The sequence below is a fragment of the Pinus tabuliformis genome, chromosome 1_2, assembly GCF_031772625.1.
Source record: "Pinus tabuliformis cultivar Carrire ecotype Pingquan chromosome 1_2, CPIR1, whole genome shotgun sequence".
Taxonomy (NCBI): Eukaryota; Viridiplantae; Streptophyta; class Pinopsida; order Pinales; family Pinaceae; genus Pinus; species Pinus tabuliformis.
Window position 1 is genome coordinate 901525944 of NC_142298.1, and position 18346 is coordinate 901544289.

An 18346-nucleotide genomic window follows, 5' to 3' on the forward strand; every position below is an offset into this window, starting at 1 on the left:
AATTGGAGCCAATGTTATCACTTACTACAAAACCGCTCTAATGGTGCCAAATGATGTCAAAAGAATGCAAAGAGAGGAGGCGCTTGTAGTCATTTTCCAAGCAACAAAAGGACTCAAAGCATACATTTGACCCTCTCCATTGGAAAGTGCTCGGAACAAGCTTTCCAACGATATGTGGAAGTCCAAAAATGGACTCTTGGATCAAAAGATATGGTCTGCTGAATTTCAAGGGTTGAAGCCTTAAGAAGGAATATCGGAGATCGCATATCGAAGGTTCAAGCATATCGGCGATCGACGCATCAGAACATCATGGATATTATCGATCGCATATCGCCAATCACACATCAGAGCAACAGAACATCAAAGATCGCATGCATACCAGCGCATCACATATCGACGATCACACATCGAAGCTCGGAGGAGATTGGCACATCGCAACTTTTGTAGGTGACAACCTTTTAAAAGTGCGACAAGGGTAATGTGCCGATAGTATAAAACCGTCGAGGGACTCAAATAAAGATTAACAAAGGATTCCATCACAAAACCAAAGGTGGAAGGGTCCTTTTCTCTCTCCTCTAGCAAGACACCTGGTGGCCTATGATTGGTTCCGATAAGCTACACGCAACAACATATGATTGGCTCCCATAAAGACACATGGCAGCATATGATTGGTTCCAATAAAGCTATAGTGGCATCTGACGTCAGCATGACGTGGCGGTACAAAAGGACACATGGCAGTCCGTTATGGCGTTTTGAGGGGGCCTAAGGGGGAAAATCTGGGCGACACATGTCACTAATCATGAGGTGCCACGTGGAAGTGATGATGTCATATCGGAGGTTGCATATCGGAGAAGGGGGAATGTCGCAACTCCAAAGTTAATTCCCTCACTGGAAACCTCCGATGCGAGGGGCTCCGATATTTGGCTAGACTGTGGTCTAAAAGAACTTAAAGAGCCAGGGACAAAGAGCTCTTAACAAAGGAAAAACAGCCCCCGAAAGGAGCCTAAATGACCTAGCACCTTAAGGCTAGGCGACAGGTCACAGTGCCCGGTCTTATGGGATACACTTTTCAAGGGGCTAAACAAAAGGGGTCAAGGAACATCTGAACTCTATTTTTGTAACGTTTTTAAGAATAAAAGTATCTATGAGTAAAGTTTCAATAGTGTAATGCAGAGAAGTAAGAGATGGATGGGTCGGCAGCTACGATATTAAATGAAGGCACAGAGGAGTTGGTAATTGAAAAGGGAAAATCCTGTGGAAGACTCTGAAACAAGAAACCAAGGACAATTGTGGCAGCAAAAATGAATTCGACTGCCTCGTGCGCACATCTTCAAAAAGATAAATGGAGTATGGGACTCAAGAAGCAGTAATTCCATAGCATGGAGCTCCATGCAGTCAGGCAATGAAATACTACCAAGTCAATCCCTGTTTCTGCTCTGTGACAAGCAACCACAGTTGATCGCTCCTAGCTCTAGAGAGTGGGGAAGTCAAGTAGTTAAGGCAAAAGAAACAGGTGAACCGGCCAAGCAACAAGAGAAGTACATCATGGCAAAGGCTTGGCGATCAGAGGCCATCACAGGAACGGCAGGGAGATATTTTCCTTAGCCATTATTTAGTTTTCCTTTTGTCTTTTATTCTGTAATTTCTTGCATTTTAAAGAAGGAACCAAATCCTTTGTAACGATTTGGGCAACAGGCCTTCACACGCCGAGACAGCTAGTCAATAAGACAGCTGGGGCTCGACTAAGAGATTTTGTGATTGTTGTTCCAAGCTTCCCCTCTCCTTATAAATAGAGGGAAGAAACACTTAAAAGAGGTTCCGGAATTCTACACCCAAGAGGCCAAGATTCTGTGGTTCCGCTTTGGTTTAATTTGCCTGTTCATGAGGGGCTTGAGCTATACAATTGCTAAATGTAATGGACTGGGGATAGGGACTCCATATTGAAGGTTAATGAAATTGTTTTGTTGATTCCTCTCAAAGCAATGCGTAGTATGGTTTCTCCTCTATATATCACTTCATGGATGTTTTTCTTCCTCTGAAATAGTGTAATGAAGCTGCTGGTATCACTCTCCTTATGGTTGTATGTTTGTTGCTAAGTAGTAAAAAGTACCTAAGTAACAACAGATTTACTTGTGTTATGTGATAGCCTACAGTACCTGTGTAATAACAGATTTACTTCTGTTATGTGATAGCCTACAGTACCTGCATGTAAACACAGATTTATTTATGCTAATTGGTGACAAATGTATTCATGAGGCATAGAGTTTGAAACCTTAATTCACGCTCCACTCTTTCTGCATTTTCATCTTCTCACTCTTCCATATTTTTGTTGGATATTGTTGCTTAGGATTTTGTGCTCTGACCAACCCTTTGCATTGATTTCCCTCCTTTCTATCCTCTTGTTCACCTATACTACAACAACAATGTTAAGTTGCCTATTGTTGTGTGTCGACCACAGGAACCAAGACATTTCTCTTTGAGATTAGCCATATTTACCCCCTGAGTATTTAGATCTATGTGTTTGCTTGAGTTTACCTTGATGAAGGACTATTGAACCAAGCCCCTGAATTATCCCTTTCCAAATTACGTGACATATGGAGTGCAGCATAAAGCCTTTAGATAATCTTCAAAAGCATTTCTCTCTTAAGATGTCATAGGCATTGGTCTCTTATCAACCCAGAGGCTGTCTCTAGGAGGCTTCCATATCTTCTGAAGCACTTGTGTGACAGGTGATAGAAAAAGCTACAACACCCACCACGCTGGCCACCACTCTTGGCATTTTGCCTTACCTCCTCTTGATGGAAATCATCCCACATTCTTCCCCATTGTGGAAGTTTCTCACGAGCTACTATCCCATCAATGAAAGCATCCCACTTCTTGGAAAAAACACTCATGGCTGATTTGACCAGCTGCTCATTAGAGTTGATTTCTCCCATTGCTGCCGACACATCTCTCACTTGAGTGATCTTGGTGATGTATGAAGAAACTGTGTTGGTTTTGGTCATCTTGGTTTGCCTTAGTTTTTCACGCATTACCATTTTCTTGTTCTCATTAGTGCTTTCGAAATGCTTGCTTAAGGCTTCCCACATCTCAAAGACATAAGTCTTCCCCAAAACATGGGGAATAAGGTGGTCTTTGATAGCATCTAGAAGGAGTCTCTTGGCCTTAACATTCCTCTTGTTAAAATCAGCCAATAGTATTGGATCAGTGGGAGGTACCATTGCAATCTCAACGATATCCCACAGTTCAAACTCCTGAAGCACCAATACGAACCTTTCCTTCCATGGGCTAAATTTACAAGCCCAATTCAGCATATCCTCCACCCTCCAACCTGTTGTCATTGACCTCAGCAACCCAACACAAAAAACACAGATCTGTCCAAAGGTAAATACTACTCCCTCTCAACCACAAAACACTGTTTGGTTTGTTGTTATGCTTGCTTTTTAGTCACTGTTTTCAGCAGATCTGCCCACTCAGCTCTGATACCATGTAGAAAATTTGGTGTAAGCCCAACCCAGTTTCAAATTTTGTGAAATCACATCAAGTTTAATGCCCAACCCACATGTTGTATGTTGTTGTCATAAACATGAAGTTGAATATTTTTCAAACTTAGAAACACATGAGCCCACTCTACGTTTTCACTTTTGCTTTTGCTGAAAAAAGTACAAGCAACCCACAAATTTAACACAAGATTTTATGTCCAATGACACTAGAAAAATGGTAAAACCCCAAAGGGAAAACCAGAGAGAGAGAGAGACATTTTATTTCCAACAAAGAAATTATTACAGCAATTAATGCAGAGTTATCTCATAGGAAATCGTGCCCAGATTTCCTTGATTTTTGTGCTGTAGCAGTCTCCTTGAATTTTGTGCGACTGCCTCGATTTCAGTGCCCAGAAAAGCTCAGAAATTAATGTCTGACAGCACCCTTGAAATTTGTGCCAGCTGCACAAATTTTCCAGCAGAACCTACCTCAAAAACTGCGCACATCCCTCGATTTTCGCATTGGTCTGATGGAACCGACAGGCTGCAGTACATACACTGTCAGACTTCCTTGAATTCAGTGCCTGCCTACTCGAAAATCATGCTGCTCTGAAAGCAATTAATGCAGCCCCTCTGACAGCAGTTAATGTGGCCTAGCTGCCTCGAAAATCACACCGAGGCCCTCATAAATTTTGCTGCCCTCTTCTTCAAATTCCATGCCTGTTCTCTGCCTTTGAATTCATGCCTATTGCTGCAGTCCTTTACTGACCTCCTACTGTACTTTTCCCTTCTCTTACTATACTTTACCCTCTCAGTGTCCTTTTCTCCTCTTCTCCAAATCTCATGAAAAAAGTGTGCAAATGGTGTCTTTCCCCCTTTGCTTTTCCTTTTTGTTCTCTCATAATAAAGAGAGACCTAACCCTAAGATCCAATGGCTGAGATTAGATCTTAGCCACTGAGATCAAGGGTGAGGATTTAATTCCTCATTGACTCATACGTCACTTTATCCCCTAATTCCCCTTTTCATTAATTTACTAAAAAAAGACATTTTATGACTTTATGTCTCCTAAAGTCACTTTACGACTTTATGTCTTATAAAATCACTCTACCTTTATTTCTCATAAAGTTAAGTCAAGGGGATCATATTAGGAAACTTTCTCCTAGGCTAGACACCAAGCCTTAGGAACACTTGTCCTTGAGACACTTTTTCTAACAATGGACACAGATTATAAGCATGGCTGACATCATCACAACAGAGAATCAGATCAAGAATATTCAAATTTTGGCACATGCTCTACATCCAAAATCATTGCTGCAGGCAATGAGAAGAATAAGGTCCCATAGAAGGATAGGAGGCCTATGGAAATGACAACTGTATTGACTAAACAATTTTCAAAATCCAACTAAATCTAAGTATAAACATTACACAGTCCAGACTCCAGACCAGTGTTGTCAGACTCTTTTCGGACTCCTGACTCCCAAGACTCACTGAGTTTTGCCGAGTCATTGCTGAAAAGTGCAACTCCTAGAGACTCTTCTATCATACTCCTCACTCGCCAGACTTCTCTGAAACTCACCAGACTCTGAAACTCTCCAGAGGCTAGACTCCTCTCGAACCTGCCAGATCATAATTTGAGTATTTTTTTCCTTTTTGCCAAGTCTGAAAAGAGTCACATGCCAACTGAGTCTTAAAAGAGTCCAATTCTGACAACACTGGTTCAGACATTAGGTAACCTTTATAGGTTTCTCCTTTATATATTTTTTTGGTTATGGTTCCCTAATTTCTAACCTAAAATAATAATACCTTTATATATCAAAACCATGAATAAAAATAAGGTGGCACAATCTCTATAAAAGGCAACAAAAATCTGGTTTCTACAAAGCCAAACCAATACTTTTTGGATGTGTTCGGCCAATAATGATGGCCAGTGAGTACAATCTATTGTTCCTGTAAATGCATTGGTGTAAGCAGATGATCTGTTTATAGCATATGCTAATCTAGGATTGTACGTTTTATGGTGTGATGGTATTTTATTTGCAGTTTCCAGAAATAATGTGGGTAATCAAGCATATGTTTTGTGCTTTCTGACCAACTAGGAATTTGGTATGGTTAAAATAGCCCACATAAAGAAATAGATTGATATAAAGTTATGAATTTGGTTACACTGAGGTGCATGACTGGTTAAACCTGGCTTGATTCAACTAAACCATTATGGTCTAGGTTTATAAAGATGGGAACGTGTCATGAACAAGACTAATAAAGATGATTCCACTCAGTTGTCTCATGATTAACCTCATTTTTGTTATCCCATCTTAGTCCAGGCCTGCTTCTCTAAATTTGTTTCAGCGTTGTGAAAATCGCGATAATATCGTGATATTATCGTTTTATCGCGATTTTTTCCCAAAGCTGATATTATCGCGAGTAATAATCGCAGATTTTTTTTATACCCGATAATTTCGAAAAAATCGCGATTTTTTCCGAAATTATCGCAGGACGTCGGGGCAGCGCAGTTTTATAAGGCAAAAAACGATTTTTTTTATTTCATTTGCACAGTTAGGCACGCGGAGGGCAGTGGAGTGTTGGAGAGGGCTTGGAGAATTTGCTTGGAGAGGATTGGAGCTATTTGAAGTGCGTGGAGGAGAAAATCAAGAGGAGGAGACCGATTATCTCCATAGAAACGGTATGGGCACCAATTTTTTTTTGTTTTCATTGTTTTGAAACTTTGTTTATGTTTTTTTTCATTGTTTTTGGTTGGGTAACTTGGGTTTGGAATGGGGTTTATGAAATTTGCCCAATGTAATTTTTTTTTAGTTTTTTTGGTTGGGTTTGGAATGGGGTCTTTGATGTATTGTTTTTTTAGTTTTTTTGGTTGGGTTTGGAATGGGGTTTCTTAAAAATTAAAATGTATGTAATTTTTTTAGTTTTTGTACAATGTAAAAATTAAAATACTAAATTGTAATCCTTATTTTCCCATAGGTTCACAACTTCACCGAAACACCATTCAAGTTTTCAACTTCAAAGTTCAAAAACAAACATGCCAAGGAAATTGGACCCTTTCTGGGAATTTGGTGAACCTAAAGCTCCGAATGATAGACTAAACTTGACTTGCAAGTTGTGTGGCCACCCTATGTCCGAGGGGGTGTACAGGTTGAAGTATCACCTTGCACAAATCCCTAGATTTGATGTGGGGCCTTGCACAAATACAAATCCTGAACTCATCCGAAGAGCCATGAAAGCATTGGAAACTTTAGACCAGAATAGAGAGGCCAAAGAAGAAATGAAGAGGCAACTAAAAAAGTCAGTTGAAGCAAGTGGCACTGGTTCTACTGCAGCATCAACCAATCCGGTAGCTGCCACATCATTTTTTGTTCCTCGAACCACACCTGGTTCACAGCCATCTATCAGTTCAATGCTAAAAAGAACTGAGAAAGAACAAGCTGACAAGTTGTTGGCAAAATTTCTCCTCTGGAGTGATATTCCTTTCAGCATTGTAAGGAATAATCCATTTTTCCAACCTGCTATTGATGCTATTGCAAGTGTTGGCCCAGGGTACAAAATCCCTTCTTATCATGATTTCAGAGGCCGGATTCTTCAAAATGAAAAGCTTGACTGCACCCAAAGATTGGAGGATTTTAGGGCATCATGGGCACAAATAGGATGCACTGTTATATCAGATGGTTGCACTAACCAAAAGGGGAGAACCCTTATAAACTTCTTGGTTAGTTGTCCCAAGGGAACTATGTTTATCAAATCTGTTGATGCATCTGCACAAATCAAAGATGCAAGAACTTTATGTGATTTGCTAGATGTGTTTATTTTGGAGGTGGGTGCAGAAAATGTTGTCCAAGTCATAATGGACAATGCTGCAAATTATGTTGCTGCTGGCAGGATGCTTATGGACACGCATCCTAGTTTATTTTGGACACCTTGTGCTGCACACTGTATTGATTTGATGTTGGAGGACATAGGGATAATTCCCTTTGTCAAAGATATTGTTGATTCATCCAAAAGCATTACAAAATTTATATATAACCATACATCTGTGCTTAGCTTGATGAGAAGATTCACCAACAACAAAGAGTTGGTGCGCCCCGCCATTACACGGTTTTCCACCAGTTTCATATCTCTTCAATCCCTCTTGAATTCTATGTGGGATGTGAAGAGAATGTTTCTTTCAGAGGAGTGACGTGCTTTGCCAATGAGCCGCAAACCAGAGGGAGAGGCCGTATGCAGACTAGTTTCATACCAGGAAGACTTCTGGGTGGGAGTGCAGGAGGTGTGTGCCATTACTGAACCTTTGGTAAAGGTTCTTCGGTTGGTTGATGGTGAGAAGCCCACAATGGGCTATTTGTATGAGGCCATGGACAGAGCCAAAAAAGCCATTCAGGCCTACTATGATGATAAGGGAGATGATGGGTTTCAAAGACAACTCCTCCTATGGGGAGTGATTGATGAGCGATGGAACAACACACTCCATCGTCCCATTCATGCTACTGGGCTTTTCCTGAACCCTGCATTTTCTTACGCATGTGGGTTTCTATTTGATGCTGAAAACATAGATGGATTCTTATCCTGTGTCCAGAAGATGGTGCGATCTCCAGCAGAACGTATAGAGATCTCTAAAGAAATTGAGACATATAGGATGGTAGGTGGTACATTTGGCTTTGACATGGCTATCATTGATAGGACGATTAAAATGCCAGGTATTTTTTAGTTTGTAACTTTGTTTCAAATTTCATTGTCTCTTCAAATTCCATTTTTTTCTTATGTTTATTTAAAATTTTATTTGTAATTTTGTTGTAGATGCATGGTGGAGAATGTATGGTGGCAGGGTACCCCTTCTGCAAAAGCTTGCCATTAACATCATCAGCCAAACATGTAGCTCCTCAAGATGTGAGCGCGACTGGAGTGTATTTGAAAAAATACACAACAAGAAGCGCAATAGGTTAACACTTGAACATTTAAAATATTGCAAATTTCCAAATAAATTTTTGAATTCATTAAACAATATTTTTTTTATAATTATTAATTATTATTTCATGATCTTTGTACAGGTTGGAGTCCCAACAACTTAATGACATGGTCTACGTCTACTACAATCTTTGATTGTGGGTGAGGCAACTTGAGAGGCCACCTGATGTGGAGGCCATCTCATTGGATGGGATTGACACCACTGCTGCATGGAGGGTTGAGGCCGAGAGGCCTCTCATGGAGTCTGCTGATGATTGGTTAGTGCAGGATGTAGTGGAGGGGGAGGAGGAGGAGGAGGAGGAGGTGACACCACCTGCCCGGGCTACCCCTGCCACCAGTAGAGGACATGGTCTACCTCCTATAGCTCCTACTTCTAGTTCTTCAACTTCTAGAGCACAGCAGACTCCACTGTCAACTCCACCAGCACCACCATCTACATCTAGAGGGAAAGGGAAAGCTGTGGCATTTTCTCGCAAGAGGGGCAGAGGAAATCAATAGGATTAGACTTTAGTTATTTTCTTCATTACATTGTATATGACATTATGACATGATGAGATACATTATTATATTTTTTGTTGATATTTTGAGCCTGAGTTGGGACTCAGGAGTCAGGACTTACTATTCAAGACATGATTCAATGTTATGTGTGATTTTAGCACTTAGATATCTTATATATTAGTTCTTTTATCATATTTATGTGTCAATGTATTTATTTTATGTTGTAGATGGTTTAGATATTAAAAAAATTGAAAAAAATTGAAAAAAAATGAATATTTTTGTACCAAACAATTATTTCCCAATAATTACGATTTTTTCCTCGCGCCGAAATTATCCCGATAACGATTGATGCAACATTGATTTGTTTGGAACATATCTGTGTCTTCAAAAGGTAATTCTGTTGGAATCATCCTGTTGTGTCTTTTTGTCTTATTTTGCAGACAGTATCTTGTGCATAGATGTATTTTCCACATATTTTCATTCATGTTAGTAACTTAGTAGTAGTACCATTAACTGTCAGAGGGTTAGAATCTAGATTCTACAGCAGTAATCACTCTACTAGATAATTTCTTTCCTTTCTGATCTATGAACGCCTCGGTTTTGCAGAATATTTTACTCATGGAAGAAGCACTATAAGTTTGAATTTGTACTCTTGTATCATTAATACTATTAGAAAGCCTATTAAACTAAATACCAGAATAGATGCATTACAAAAAAAAAAATTAAATTAAATGTAAGCTGTCTGAATCTCTGTCTAGATTCAATCCACTAATATGATTTAGAGGAAATTATTTGCAATATGAGATGAGTAAAAGAAAAAGCTCTTCATAAGTATCTAATCTGGAGAGTAGACAACCTTGCTCATAAGCTGCTTCAACGCTGCATGGTTTAGCTCATGTCGCTTGGACTGTAAAAAGTCATCCAAAGTCTTGCACAACCTTGCATTTTGGTTCACCTGAAAATTAATTAATTAGCCTCCTCGTGCAACTACAACACAATTGCAAAACAAATGGTATATTGAACTCAATTACTCCATAAAAAAGGAACTAAACTAAAGCATCAGAAACCACTTCTTTGCAAATATTAGAATCCAAATCAACAACCATTCCTAAGATTCATTTTACCACCTAGGAGAAGAATATATCCTAGCAATGATAACAGGAAGAATGAAGGACCACACAATATGGCAACATTGCATCACCTTCAGAAAAAAGATAGTCACAACCAATACATCTAGATAAAATTAAAATACAGTAGTACTAGTACTTTCATTTCTGCACGTTATTTCGCCATGCAAAAATTTGGACTTCTACAAGACAAAAGGACCTCAATAGTGAAGAAACATATACCACATGATGCATGACATAACAGACCTCATGGACAAAAAAAACATAATGTTGATTGGAGACTTTAATGGACACATGGAAAACCTACTGAAAGCAAGCTACTACACAGAAACCAGACATCTGTTATTGTTAGCAGAAGACAAGAATCTGTGGAAAAGGAACTCTGTGAAAGCTAACAAAGAAATTGTACACTGCAGAGAGGAAATTCCATACATATAATGCACACAATTTGGCAAAATGCACAAAATTCAAGAGAAACCACATGCTTCACATACATTGGACAAAAAGCATGGTACACTCCATTACATTTTCAACCAGTAGTTTAAAGCAGCTCTTACACTTATCATTCCATATATGTTATAAGGAATTACTCCAGATTATGACCCTTTATTTCTGGAACTAAAATGGCAAGGGGAGATCTCGAGAAGCAAACAGCAAGACAAAATAGGGGCAGGACAAACAACAGTTAAAGCCATCAAACAGAATGCAGAAACATTTAGGAAGGAAACAGAGAAAATCACCATGCAGCAGCCAGCCTTGTTATGAATACAGAAAAGAATATCAACAAAAGATGTAAGATCTAATGGATCACTATCTAGCTTAGTCTAACAAATTTTCAAACTTAAGTGTCTGAAGAAAGAAAGACAAGACTCCAACAGTTTCCAGATTGAACCCTTGGTTCAATAAGGAATGCAAATATGCCAAGAAAACCTATGAACCACATCCAGCCAACAAGAAACTTAGGTACTCCAAACAAATAGTAAAGCTTCAGAAAAACAGTGTGTAAAAATCAGGCAACAGGAAATACTAGTGATGGCAAACAGAACCCAGAGACATTTTGGAAGGAGTTACAGGTGAAGAAGCATGGTCAAGAAAATGATATCTCATGGGGGGAAAGGCTGATAGTTGATACACACTAAAAAACTCTATGAAAATATAGCTGAAATAAAAAGCTTCTGGAAATCAGCACAGAAGAAATGGTTTTTACAAAAGAAGAGGTATGCGAAGCCACTGAGATAGAGCTAGGTAAGGCAAAAGACATCATTGGACTCCAAGTGGAACACGTGAACTGGGGACATTTATTATGCAAGCACATAGCAGCATTATTAAATCAAAGGACCAAGGAGGGTTTCCCAGAATATAAGGCAACAAGCATTGTCCTACACATCTTCAGAGCAAGGGAATAGAATGACACAGGAAATTACAGAGCCGTAAATAATCAACCCCATCTTTGCCAAGCTGGTGGGGGGATCATTCAGCAAATAGGCAGAAGAGACCAAAAAAGGGGTCAAGCAGGATTGGGAACAAAGCACTTTACTATTGACCATTGGCTTAAGGCACATGATAGAGGAGAAATGGTACACCAAGGATGAGAAATGATGTGTTGATTCATGGACTTCAAAAAAAAATTTGACATGGTCCCATGGGAGAAGCTATGGGTAATGCTTAGGGAAATGGGAGTTCCAGATGAGCAGAGAATAGTGGTTCACAAGCTATACGCACCGGTCAATGCCAAAATAACAAGTCAGGAAGGACTTCAAAGATATCCAGCAGCAACATAGAAGTGAAACAGAGCTGCCCCATTTCTCCCATATTGTTCAGACTTTATCTAGATAAACTAGAAGACTGGATTTATGAGAAAGGATGCAAATGATGTCATTTAACAACCAAGACATTACACAGCCTACAGGAACATCTAGCAGCTTTGGAGAGTTTTTGCATGAAAATGGGTATGAAGTCATCATAAGCAAGACCAAGGTGGTGTTATTGCATTAAAAAAGAGATCTAACCAGTCTCAAATCAACTTCGACAATGAATCCCTGGAAATTACCCAGATCTATAAAGCCCTAGGGCTAGAGTTCAATGAAAGGTTGATTTGGGAAGCATGCACAAGGAAGAGACTACAAGGTGGATGGAAGGCAAAGTTCCTACTCCAAAACAGATGCAGGACAACATAAATCTAGGATTGGGGTTTGATAAGCTTAGTGTTACTAACATTTATAACACCAGTGCTATCGTATGAATAAGAGATATGAGGACCAAGCATATCAAAAATAGATGGACTCGGATAGAAAGAATGCAGAAACACGTGATGCCAACCTTTCTCTGGATAAAGACAACCATTCTCCCGGCACAGGGATGGCCAAAGCCAAAATGAGTCTTATACCAAGCCAAGTCCAATCACATTGCTGGAGGCTCCATGGTTTTTATATTGCAAAGTTGCCTCACTATTAGGCTCACAAGCTGATCATGAAGGGTATTTTCTTCTGGGGAGACTCCTGGGATATTGCCTCTTACACCTAGAAGGAATGATGATCACTTGCTCATTCATAAATGGTCTCATTGTCCCTGTCCCTAACTCACATGACATGAAGACACAAGCAATGGAGGACATAAAAATACAAATGTTCGACATGAGACACATTTTATATACATGTGACTTAGGGTCAAGGGCAATGAGACCATACTCATGAATAAGCAAAAGAACATCACTCCTTCCAGGAGACACACACACACACACACATATATATTGCAAATTAGATATACAAAAAATGAAATGTACACATAATGATCCAATGTTTTAGAAAATAGAACATTTACAAAACACATGGAATCCCATCAAATCTCGATTTTACCCTTCACTTTCACAATGAGAGACCGTAAGAGCTTTTCACATACAATTGAAAGTGCGAAAATAGTAGTGAAGACTGAATTTTTATAATCAAATAGGTAATACATGGCTAGGACATGTGTTTGGCATGTATCCAACATGTGCCTGTCACATGTCTTTGTGTTTAGGACATGTTGCAAACATGTGTCGAACACGTCCTAGCATGTCCAAATCTGACATATGGGATAAGGACACAGCACCCCTAGGGGCCGTGTCCTCACACTTAGCCCTAGCCATACTTCACTTATGGAGTTGGGAGGCCTTATTCCGAAGTATAATTTATGAAAACGAATATTGAGATGTATGGACCGTTTTGGAGGGATTCGAGGCGGAGCTTTTGTCAACCCCTTCTCCAATATGACTTCCACCACCGTACTTTGTGCTTCATGATTCATCACAGGCATGTGTTATTCCCATTCCTTAATGCACGTTGGGTGTCCAATGATCCGAAGGATGGATGGGTGCATAGGCTTCACAATGCTTAGCTTGTTCAGTTTGTTTTGCTTGGTTAGTAGTCTATCAGGGGATTCCATCCAACTCCCTAATTGGCCAAGAGTGGATTTTCTAAAGGCCTTTGTCCTGTTTTTCATTGCTCCAAAACAGTGAAGCATATTTTTTGGCAGTGTCAATTTGCCAAATGTTAAGTTATCTTGAGGATCAGTATTGAGTATTGTTTCAGGACAGGATTCCATGGCATTCTACATTGAGGATTGCTACTCTTTGGTTCCCACTGCATTCTATTGGATATGGCATTGCTTGCATGCCCTGGCCTTATTTATTCTTTCAAAAATCAGGTGTAAGTGTGCTATTGATCATGAGGTCAGCCTTTTGTGTACCCTTTGTTCTATGTGGAGGGATCAGGTATGCCATCAGCTCCTGGCCAAGGGCTCTCTGTTGATCAAAGACGCCCAATCCTTGGATCCAGTGAAGTATTCTAATTTTATTTCAGTTTTAGTAGCTTTGAGGAAAAGGTTATGATGTCCAATGTATATACCCTTCCACTTTTTGTACTGCCCTTTGTAAATATAAAAAATATTTTTCAAACAAAAAAAATTGTCTGGTAACATTGGTTATGAAATTACAGAACAATGTCACAAGAACTTAGAAAGGACATACTAGAGCTAGACAACAGTGAACATCTGGAGCACACTGCCTGATCATGATAGCAGACCGGAAAAGCTGGAAGCTTTATGAAGGTTTTGCCATACAACCAAAAGAGGGGCAGGAAGAAGAACCATGCCTGCGAGCAAGTAACAAATGTATAGATGAAGAACTACCTACCATAAATGAAGACCTTGAAAATACTGGTTAGTTTAGATCAGTGTCCCAGCACAGGGATGACCTAAGCTAGTATGTCTAGCAGACAGGAAAAATCTAAAGAATAGAAAACAAAGCATGAAATTCATGTCATACTGCAAGGAAAAGAGACACTGCGATATGAGGATATCTTCAAAAAATATAATAAGATTTAATACCCAAGCACTCAGTTGTTTCTATGTCATTGGATATATCATATAAGTAATCTTGGTACAAGTCGGAATGAGTTTGCCTCAAACATGATGTGTTAGTGGGAAATTGAAATAAAATATATACTGAATGAGACTTGATAACAGAATCTCGCATTATTTATCTTCCGCATGCATGTATGAACAAGTGTACATTTTTAGTGACCATAATGAACGAGAAATGGCAAGGAAGAGCTACATGAAGCAGCAAATAAAATTGGAAAGCTTCACCCATTCCTTTCCTAGAACAAAAACAGATCATAGATGCACCCAACAATCTCAGAACCATATTATTGTCTTTTCAGGTTCCCCATCAGTTCCAATCTATAGCACTTTTAAATATAAGATCTGTGTTTCATAAAAGCAATCCAGAGAATTCTGAGATTCGTAAATGACTGTCATAGTCTATTTACAGCCTTATGGAGGGTTACTTTAAGTTATACACTAGCTCAAACTTCATCCTTAACATATTCACGGTCACAAGCTGGGAATCGCTCAACTACAGGATTGTTTCCATCGAAATTTCAGTTATCTTTTAGGTCTGGAACTCCACAGCTTTGTATATCACATTTGTGAAGTCTGAACAATCATGGTGAAAACAAAAGGAGAACAGCAATTACTTGCTTTCCCCATTGATTCTTAGCCACATCAAATTATTTCAAGGCCAGGCATTTCCTTCCTATGAAGAGATCTTGCAAAGTTAACTTGCTAATTAAAAGAGCAAGAGCAATGTTCCGTTTCTAAGAATAGCCATGCTCAAAAGTTGGAAGTGAATATCCAGGCTAGCTACCATTGGTGTGCCCGGGCATCTACTATGTATTGAATACTGTCGTAGTCGAACCAAGTATTGCCTGCTTGTTATTGTTGCCATTGCACCTAGTGGTGCCTACTCGATCCTACTGCAATTGACGACAATGACTTGAAAAAAAAAAAAAAACTAACTTTGTAACAAGGACAGTCATGGTTAACTAAACAAAATAAAAACACCACGTGTTTCACAGATAGTCCCATTCTTTTCACAGTAAAATTATAGTCAAGCTTTTCATTGTTGCAAAGTATTAAATACCCTGATGTATCAAGTTAAATGACAAACAAGAGACGCTCAAGGCTTCAAAGTCAATTTTTGCACTGTCAAAGCCTAATTCCAACTTCAGGTTCATTGAACCATCAGACTGGAACACATGTAGCATTGCTTCAATGAAAGTCAAAAGAGTGTCCATCTATTAGTCAACAATATTATTTCAAAATCAAATTATCATAACATGCACAGACTGGGAAAAGAAAAAGAAAAATAACAATCTGTTCCACATTGTCTCTTCCAGAAAAAGGAGATGCCTGTCAATCTTAATGGCATCCCAAATTCTAGTCCAATCCAATGAGATCTAGCCATCCATATATAAGCTAGGATAGGGATCTTAAGATAAGATAAAATAATTATATTAATGTCCAAAGAATGACTACAAAAGTAGGTGAATGGGACCGAAGAATACAACCAGTGTGAATACAATGTGGGAGTACAATGTGGAAGTGCAAGCGCGAGCCCTAGAAATATCGAAAATAATATAAAGAAAGAAACCTACATAGGTATATTATATAACATCGGAACATAGATATATATATATATATATAAAACTGTGACAAAGGTACGGTGTTACACAATACCGAGTGACAGCTTATGTAGGGAGTGGCAGCTTGCATATTCAAGATTTGGCCCCATAATGCGGATGGTATGATGCACTCTCTTTTGTTCACTAATAAAAAATTTAGATGAATTTCCAAAAGGAAAAGAAAATATCACTCTGTGCTTTAAAAATTACCAGTCTGCGCCGCTTTTCTTTGGGAGAATTGAGCTTTCTGATGGTCTTGACTACTGCTACCACTAATGACAGGCCCATGTAGGCCAATGGTACAGCCAACATCCAAGGTAATGAACTGTGCCCCACTCTGGGTCCGGGAATGACCTGTGTGACAGCTCCCGTGAACTCTACAAGGTCCTCTGCCTTCTCCTGTATCCATGACAACTCCACCTCTTCTTCCACCTCCTCCTCCTGAACATTTGGCTTCTCTTCAGCCCCTTTCCCCTTCTCAGAAGACTGCACAACACTCTCTTCTGATTGTTTCTTGGCTCTTGCCACAACCTTGTTAAATCCCTGCCAACTGTTACTTTGAAGAAATGGGTAGCCATGAATGAACCCAGAAGTAATTGGGCTGCTTGGAATACTGAAATGCGTATGACCCAAATGCAGAGTTTTGCTTCTAGGTCCAGCCCTAGCACCAGAATATGAAGGGCAGCCAGAAAGGACCGAAGGCATGGATTGCACATTCAATGATGTCATTATTGCCATTGGATTCATCATAAAAACCTTTCTAAACACAATTCCCTTCCATGCATAGACCTCTTACTTGATTGTTATATAACGCTAAATCTGTGATTCTTATGTGGCCATTACTGGTTCATTGGTCTTCTTTGTTAATTGATCAATTCTTCTTTCTGTAATAGGTGGACGAAAACTCGATGTTCGTTCACCCTTATATCTGCCTCCCGGTTCATTGCCTACATTGATCCAAAGGCATCTGATAGGTTTGTTGATTTTGTTTCGTCACCTCGTCTGCCAAGCGATACGCGATAACGGCCGACCGGCTACTGCTTGGTCTATTATAAATTTCTTAGGAAAACATATCGCTGAAAATAATTTCGCCTCATTTTGTCATGGGTTTTGTTCGATCGATCATAGTGAGTGAGGAAATTTGCATTTCACTGCTAAAATTTTATTTGTGATACGAATTTTTTGTCGTCTTCTTGCATTTTTACACTTTACCATCCCCTGAGAAATCACTATTTTGCGACCCTATCGAGACTCATACACCCTTCCGCTCGCATGTTTTCACATCATCTTACCACATTAAATTGGGTAAACCTTCAAAACTCTTCGAAGGCCTATTTCAGGCCATAGATTGCCCTCTCACTTTTCACAGGTTGTATCCTTGCTTTTTAGATTGTTCTTGGAATTTTGTGTTTTTTATAGTCCTGTTTTTGCTGAAAAATGTCTTTTAATGACATGTGAAATTTTGTTTTTGAGGTTTGGGAGTGTGAATTTTGTGTATAATGATTGTTATATTTTTTATACTATGTTTATTTGTTTATATTTTATTGTTTCACCTAAATGAGTTATCAAAGTGTTATGTTTATTGCATACCCACATTCCAAGAGGCATTAAGTAAGTGAGGTATACCCACATTCCAAGAGGCATTAAGTAAGTGAGGTATTTAAAAAAAAAAAAATTATACACAATTCTAAGGTCACTTCTAAGTTCACTAAGATTATCTACTCATTGAGAGCTTTGAGCACAAAGTTATGGTTTTTTAGAAATTTTTTAAGGGATTTCTCTCTCCTATCACATCATCATCAATACAAAGACATGTCAACAACTTACAAGAAAATGTCACCTATTATATGGGCACCTTTCAAGTTTCATAATGGTCAAGGCATTCTTCTCTCTCCTTTAGCGTACCACAACCTATAAAACTTTTGTTTGTGTGTTGTTTCACATCTTCCCCAATCTTCTTATCGCACCATAAACATTTTGACCATGCGATACACCACATCTTAGAAAATTTTCCAACTTGCAACATGTTATTGTGTTTATAGAAAACTTGTTTTCTTGCAACATATCACACAAAGATTTTCTTTTTGTGGTACTTCATATCACACCAAATCTTCTACATTTGGGACCAAAGGCACCCTTCCTTCATTGTTCTTCAATTCTTTCCTTCCTCCTTCCCTGCTCCCTTACCTCCCCCTTCTCTTCTCCCTTATCACGTCTTTAAAAAGGTTTTGGCTTGCAATGTATTGCCCCCCAAAAATTTTGTAG

At 39.1% G+C, this 18346-nt stretch overlaps 1 protein-coding gene across 1 annotated transcript in view; it reads right to left on the minus strand.

The window, feature by feature from the left end:
• Positions 1 to 17329, minus strand: part of LOC149208858 (ribosomal RNA small subunit methyltransferase J) — a 146143-nt gene extending 128814 nt beyond the window's left edge. The window contains exons 1-2 of the mRNA XM_089396182.1: positions 16292 to 17329; positions 9809 to 9907 (exon numbers count right to left, since the gene is read on the minus strand). Coding sequence (XP_089252308.1) covers positions 9809 to 9907; positions 16292 to 16831 — 639 coding nt within the window. The 5' untranslated portion in view covers positions 16832 to 17329. The remainder of the gene's footprint in view (positions 1 to 9808; positions 9908 to 16291) is intronic.
• Positions 17330 to 18346: the final 1017 nt, after the last annotated feature.